The following is a 7,789-nucleotide window of genomic DNA, read 5'->3' on the forward strand; positions in this document are numbered from 1 at the left end:
CTTCTGATGTACCATTTCACACTTGTGGGAACCTCAGGTGGAGACATTCATTGAGCAAGGGTCTCTCCCAATCAGCCAGTTTGTGAGCAAAAAAGATGGATCATCTAATTCTAATCCGCAAACGTCTATTACAGAATCCTTTGACAGTACCACCACACATTCTCCAACCTCAGGAGCTGCCAAGCCAGAGAATCTTCTGGTAAAAAATATAACTTCCACCAGCCTCAAGGTATCATGGACAGCGCCGAGTGGACACTTTGATAGTTTTCTTTTAATAATAAAGGATGTTAATGCATTGAGTGTCCCTTTGAAGATTTCTCTACCAGGTGATCAGCACACAACTAATGTAACAGGGCTGGTAGCTGGCACTGAGTACGAAATTGATCTTTATGGAATATTCCAAGGCCGGCTGTCACAACCACTGAAAGATTTTGCAAGAACAGGTATTTCTTAATGTCAAACAGTTCTTCTCTCATCAACGCACCACCTTTCACCTCCTCCTTTTCATTGCTTAGGAGAGGATCAGTGTCAAATATTTTATTCTCATTCCATACGCTTGTCATTCATTGGCACAACTTTTTCTTCACCTCCATCCGTGCTGAGCTGCAACTGGTTCTGTTTAGGAAGCAGGAGAATTTGTTGCCTTTCTGCATGCGATAGGCATACATTTCTAACTCTCTCATTGCTTCCGGCCAATGTATGCTTTCTGTCCCATTTGTCCAAGTGTTGCAAAACGGACATGGCATGACATTTTACAGTATGTTTTGGGATGTAATTATTCTTGATCTAGTTATGTGAGACTATTCATTGCATTGGACTACAGCACAGAATCTTGTTGCAAACTGAGATTAAAATGTATTCGTTTTGCTGCAATTCTGGGGTACACTTTTGAATTAAGACCTGTATAATGAGGGCAGCACAATGACAGAGTGGTTAGCACTGGTGCTTCACAGCACCAGGGACCTGGGTTCAATCCCACCCTCGGGTGACTGTGTGGAATTTACACGTTCTCTCTGTGTCTGTGTGGGTTTCACTCAGGTGCTCTGGTTTCCTCCCACAATCCAAAGATGTGCAGGTTAGGTAGATGGGTCATGTGAAATTACCCATAGAGTTCAGGGAAATGTAGGTTAGGTGTGTTAGCCATGGGAAATGCAGGATTACAGGGATAGGATACACGTAAGGTGTGGACTTGTTGGCCAAATGGCCTGTTTCCACATTGTATGGATTCTATACTTTTTTTTATGTAAACACCACAGCAACTGAAGTGTTTTTCAGAACTTATAGGAGCACTTATTCAAAGTGAATACTTACAATGTAAATTTGGAAAGGTCCTCTCCAAGCATACAGATTCATTAAATGGGAATTCGGGTTAGTGACATGTCATAAATAAAGTTGATTCTGTGATTCTTGCAAATGAGATTGCATTCAGGCCAGGGCCTTTGCTCTATGTCCCCTTTCACATTTTAATCTTGGGTACAGAAAGTGTTCCAGGCATCTCATGTAAATCAGCTGAAAATGACAGGCATTGCATGCAAAAAACATATCCATTTGATGGCTTTTAGAATTTCCTCAGCAGCTTATTTTCTCTTCCAGAAGGTGCTGATTCACAGCGCACAGACAGCAATGTCCTCCTGTGACAGATCTTGATGTGTGAACCCCAGACAGTAAGGGCACTGAATGGGATATCATTGCGGTTATGCTTGCTTCCCAAAAGTACACAGCTAAAACTTCCATTAAGGACAATTTGACAGGGATTTAAGCCAAGATTCCTAGGCCAATTTCCCTCCTGCCCCAACTCATGAGTGTGGAGGCCAGTTATAGAGATGAGCCAACTCACCAGAAACTTAACATGCACATGTGTAGATGATCCATCAAAGAGACTGAACAACAATACGATCACTTCTCCCCATCATCCATTTGTGTTAGAAATATTTACAATCCAAGTCTTTATTGCTCAGTTCCACAATGTATAGTGATGTTAGAAATTGAGGTATCATGAGGACCTTTTCTTCCCGTTTGTTTATAGCTTAGACTTCAGTCACTATCAGTAATATTATTTTTTGGCTAAATGCATTTCAGTACTAATAAGGAATTTCCAGGGTATGATACAACACAATCTATTTAACATCTTGGAATTGCAATATAATATATATACTTAGGGCAGGGCAATAATTAAAGCCAATTGCTGTGAATGCATTGTAGTTTAGTGAATGGAAAATATCATCTGAACAATAACTCATTGCTTTGGACATTTTTACAAAACACCAGGCAGTTAATGACTAATGTTCCCTTTCCATGATAAAAGGATAAGCTCATTTGACTGTTCATGAGTAGCATTATGCACATACTCTCACTTAATATATTCTTTTACAGGTAACTGTGTCTTTTTGTTTTTTTTTCAAGCACAGTGGTACTGAATGGAATTATGCTGCCTTCTCACCATCATTTCATTCCACACTAATGCTACCTCATTTTTTGGATCACTTTTAGATTCTCATTTACCAGTCATTGCATATGTGTTTCCTGTGCTTTATATGTGTTAATTTCGTGATCTGCTTCAGGCTTGTTCTTGTCACCTCTGAACAGTTAATGATTCATTATCTTCCAGACTGTGCGATGGCAAGTTAGTGATTGTAGACTTTTATCTCGTACAGCTTCACAGTTCGTAATTTAATATTTCACAATATTTATTACCTCGCCAGAATCTGAACTTGAAAACTTAATGGTCTCGGAAGTTACCTCCGGCAGCTTCAAACTCTCTTGGACAGCTGATGAGTCCTTTGAAAGCTTTGTTATAGATGTTAAAGACTCAGATGGGTTGTTCGAACCATTAACATACACAGTACCAGGTGATCAGTTTTCCATAGACATCCCACATCTGCGTGCTGCTACTGACTATGAGGTTTCCATCTATGGTATAAGCCATGGTCAGCAAACAAAACCACTATACACTGAAGCTCAAACAGGTATTTTGATTTATTTATTTTCTGCTTTCTTATTTTTCTCACAGAAATGAACAGCTCATCCTTTGGTGGCTTTGTACTTTTTAATTGAATAATATCCCTCCAGTTTTTAAACTGATTTTTTTTACAGGTTCTGTGTTGAAAAGGAGAATGACATACCATCTCACTCAAATCATTCACTGCTTCTATCATTTGTACTTATAGGAAATGGTCTCATCGGTTGTGGCAACCTTCAAATATTTCTAGATAGAGAAATGCATGAATTGTCATGGCATTTTCCTCACTCGTTTGCAACAATTAAATATCTAAGCACGATAATAGAGAAAACATCTAATTCTGCATCAGCAGAGAATCACTTTACTAATGACTTCAACTTTTTTTTTGAAGGCTTGTTGCCTGAAGAGATCGTGAGCACATGTGTCTCTGCCAAAATGGCAAACCATCTTGTGTTGATGCAACTGGTTTGGCATGGTCCCTGTCTATTTTCTCATGGACTTTGATAACCTTTTCCAATTGTAGGGCTGCCATCTTTTGCTAAAAGCAAGAAGGTGGGGTAATGGTTAGCATTTCAATTCCTTTGTTGCATTAGAAAGGTGTTGAAACTTTGAATCAGTATAGTTTTAGTGAAACACAAAAGTGGAACTTGGGATTTAATTTAAAATACACAAATTTGGCTTTTTTTTTCAGGTCAAATTTTCTAGACATCATTTAAATTCTGATAGATGGCCCCCCTACTTAAGAGGACAAAATAACTATTTAACTATTAAGCTTGTATTTATAACATCTAACAGACCTACTGATCAAAGTATTATAATTGTGATGTACGATGTTTCAAATACCTACTAACTGTTCATTGTTGAATGAGACCTTTGGCATTTCCATAATCTTATTTCTTCTTTCTAGCTTTCCATATCATGGAGCCACATAAATATTAATATCAAGTTAATTAAGTCTAGTTGTTTCTAAGCCTGTCATTGCAAACTATAGAAATGTGTACCTGTGTGAAACATATAATTTGTAAAACATTGTTCTTGCTGTGACAGCAGACTGAAATATCTGATTGCAATGGTTTGTGATATAAATGAACATAGAATGTCCTTCCTTAAGCCAAATCCAAATCTATTCTCAATCCTCCTTCATGTGAATAAAAATATAACTAATATGAGTTCCCTTGGTTAAGAAATATTGATAGGTCTGTAGTTCAAAGAAGGATCCATTAAATAAAATGCATCTATATGTTAGTATGCTTTAATTGAGCTTCAATTATGCAGAGCTATATTGCCTTACTACAAAAGCTGTTATTTTTATAACAGATCCACATAGTTCGAATAAATGACGGGGCCTGTAATGATAGATATGCACCATACAAAGCGTAACTCCTGTTGATTTCCTACATAAATAAAACATATTGCTAGCTTTATACATTGCACTGAACCAATGTGCAATTTAATTATTATTTTATCTTTTCCAATTCTTTAACAAGTATTTCAGTGATTAACAATCTGCTCCTAGATAATAACTGCTACTTTTCCTCCCTCCACAATATCTTCCTTTGCCAAGGTTTTTGACCATCAATGGTCATTGATATATATTTTAACTGATGCCAGTCGCACTGGGATATCCAACCAAGTGGCAAGCTAAAATGATCAGGAAATTATTTAACCACAAAAATATCACAATGAAACAGATTCTACACTTCCCCAATGTTAAAACAATTCCAACCTGTGTGGAAATTAAATCCCGTAAAATACCCACATTCTCCTGTAGCTCCACAAAATGTTAAATAATCACTGCTCTCTTACAGTTGAACAACTACTTAAGCTACCAGCTCATGTTGAGTGCTAACTTCTTAAGTCAACTCACAACTCAAGAACTACACTGCATTTCTTTATATTCTGCAGCTCCACTTTTTTGGAAAGACATTATTTCACATTTGATGATAGCATTTCACACCTAACACAGACATTCATCCAATTCACATTCGTTAGAGAAGATTGACTAGATTTTTCTGTTGGAGAAAGCAGATAAATCCTTAACAAGTTCATGTGACAGCCTTTTGGCTGTTGTTTTAAAATAACCATTAATATATGAGCTCTGCTAGAACAGATAATCTATATGAATGTATTAAATGTTTATCCAGTAATATTGCCACACTATTTTCTCGGTTAATATCTGGTCTTAATGGTAAAACAATTAAAGCTTATTAGTATGACTTGGCATATTTATGTTAAGTAATTACCTTTAAATGAGGGAAATAGTTTGTCCATATTTTAAGGTTCTCACACATTAAAACTTTGATGTTTGCATTTTGAATATGATTCAATAATAGTTTGTCTGCAAAAAACACAATTTTCATCTTAATGCTAAGAAAATATATGTCTGAATGAATTGCTCCTGATTTTGAAGCTTGTTATATTTCTGTTATCATGTGATGCATTTTCACAAAATCAAAAAAACAGCATTTGATCTTATTCATTAGTTGCAATGTTACAACTCCCAAAGAGCTCAGGTCACTTCTATTTATATTTAACAATCGAGTTTTATTGAGTTCAGAAAATTGTATCATTTTAAGAATCTTTCTTCTGAGCACACAGATTTCATCAGCAGCACCAAATATCAATGTTTTAACATCAGATGTGTTGAGCTGTAAGATCCAGTTAATGCTGAAATGTGTAGATTGCATTTTGGAAAGCATTGTTGATTTCAGATGTACTGAATGTTTTCTTTCATTCAATTATTTCCTTTCCTCAGTGACTGAACTCAAACTTAGCAACCTAATGATTTCCAATATTACTTCAGATGGTTTCATTGTCTCTTGGACAGCCAATGGCACCTTTGAAAGCTTTGTAGTAGATGTAACAGATCCTAACAGGATCTTCGAAACCTCGGAGCTCATTGTCCCAGGCAACCATCGCTCTATTGGCATCTCAAAGCTGTTAGCCAGCACTGATTATGTCATTTACCTCTCTGGTCTTTATCAAGGACAGCAAACTCAAACGCTTAGTGCATTTGCTACAACAGGTATTTGTGTTGCAGTTGGAGTCTTTTAGCTGTCAATTGAAATACATGATTCTTTTAGAAACTTGTTTTTATAATGCAATTGCTTGTTGATCTTAATGAAACATAAAATGTACTTTAATTATAATTTGGATTTTCTCTTATTAATTTTAATCTTATTAATCTTAATGATGGTTTAGTTACCAATAGTTCTTACATGTGCTCCTAAAATTTGGATAGCAAAACTACTCACTAGTTTCAATAATATGTTTCTTTTCAGATAAAAAAAAAATCAGGAATAAGGCTTTATCATCCAGATTTAGCGCAAAAAGAGCAGTGTGCTATACAAAGCTACTGCAAAAACCTACTCCAGATAGTAGCTACCATGTGAAGATATGCCGTTTCTTTATTACATGTTAAAAGTTCATGCATGTATCTTTGAGTACAATTTATAATTTTTGATGTTCTTTATAATTAGAGCAAAATAGTATGCCACCACAGTTCAAACTTCCAACTCACAACCAACAGCTATGTTAAAATACATTCTTGCATGCAGTAAAATTGTCAGTACAACAATAAGATTGTATATTCCTTGTAAAGGAGAAGCCACAAGAATTTTGTTCGGTATTTTAATTTGCAGAAGTTAAACAAAATACCATGTAATCCAGCTGAGCAATGCAGACACGTCATTCCTTTAATTGTGTAGTGTTGATTGAAGCTAGATAGATCCTTCAAAGTTAACATTAAAAGCACATGTTAAAGATATTTGCAGAATCATGAAGTTAATCCTTAATGATCTTAAACATTATGGCAATGGGGTTATTGTCAAGGAGTTTGAGAGAGGATATGGATTTCTCAAGTAGCGTAGTTATTTCTTAAATTGAAATTTCATATCACGGTACAAATTACCTGGTCCCAGTAGACAAGAGCAGGACAATCTAGAGACATGTGACTTATTGGATATGACAAGCATCATCTGAGTTTTAGGCTATGTCACTTGATTCTGAGCTAATCTGTATTCTTTTGTTGTGTTGCTTTAAAAGTGCTGAAGTTTTATTTCCAAAACAATCCTTATAGAGGCAGAACCTGAAGTGGGCAACCTAGTGGTTTCAGACATTACCTCAAACAGCTTCAGCCTCTCTTGGATGGGAAAGGACAAGGCATTTGAAAGCTTTGTCATTGAACTTATAGATTCTGACAGGTTCACAGAGCCACTGGAGTACACAATACCAGGCAACGTGCAAACCACCCAACTCTCCAACCTCATAGCTGGCACTAATTATGTGATTTATTTCTATGGTCTTGTCAATGGCCGACGTACAATTCCTGCAACTACTGTTGTATTGACAGGTACTTGTTATTTTTATAAAATCCTTTCTGCTCTCAACTTTCATATAACAATGTCATACAAAGGCTTGGCAATATTTGGCACTTTTTTGACTTGTTTTGATTTTGGCATTTATTTTCCATTTGCTAACTGGTTCTTTCAATGATATTTTTTATTGTAACAACAAAACCAAAACTCTCTGATTGCTCTAATCTTAACAAGTCCTCACGTCGTTTATAGTTTGCCAGTTGGGACTTTTACAATGATTTGTGGCTTGCTATAAAGAGTTAGAATTTGCTGGACCATGGCTTCTCACAGCATGCCCCATTAGGTAGGACTTTTCCCTCCCTCCTCAGCACAAATAAACATTTTTTATTCACTTGTTGGATGTAGACTTGCTGGCTAGGAGAAGGTGATTGTGAGCTGCCCTCTTGAACTATGCACTGTATATTATTAGAGATAACACAGTGTGGAGCTGGAGGAACACAGCAGGCCAGGCAGC

At 36.3% G+C, this 7,789-nt stretch overlaps 1 protein-coding gene across 1 annotated transcript in view; it reads left to right on the top strand.

The window, feature by feature from the left end:
- Positions 1-7,789, top strand: part of tncb (tenascin Cb) — a 310,123-nt gene that overhangs the window by 266,259 nt on the left and 36,075 nt on the right. Inside the window, exons 15-18 of the mRNA XM_048613353.1 lie at positions 38-443; positions 2,703-2,966; positions 5,715-5,984; positions 7,038-7,310. Of these exons, the coding sequence (XP_048469310.1) occupies positions 38-443; positions 2,703-2,966; positions 5,715-5,984; positions 7,038-7,310 (1,213 nt within the window). The remainder of the gene's footprint in view (positions 1-37; positions 444-2,702; positions 2,967-5,714; positions 5,985-7,037; positions 7,311-7,789) is intronic.

Source organism: Rhincodon typus, chromosome 28, assembly GCF_021869965.1.
Source record: "Rhincodon typus isolate 14 chromosome 28, sRhiTyp1.1, whole genome shotgun sequence".
Lineage (NCBI taxonomy): Eukaryota > Metazoa > Chordata > Chondrichthyes > Orectolobiformes > Rhincodontidae > Rhincodon > Rhincodon typus.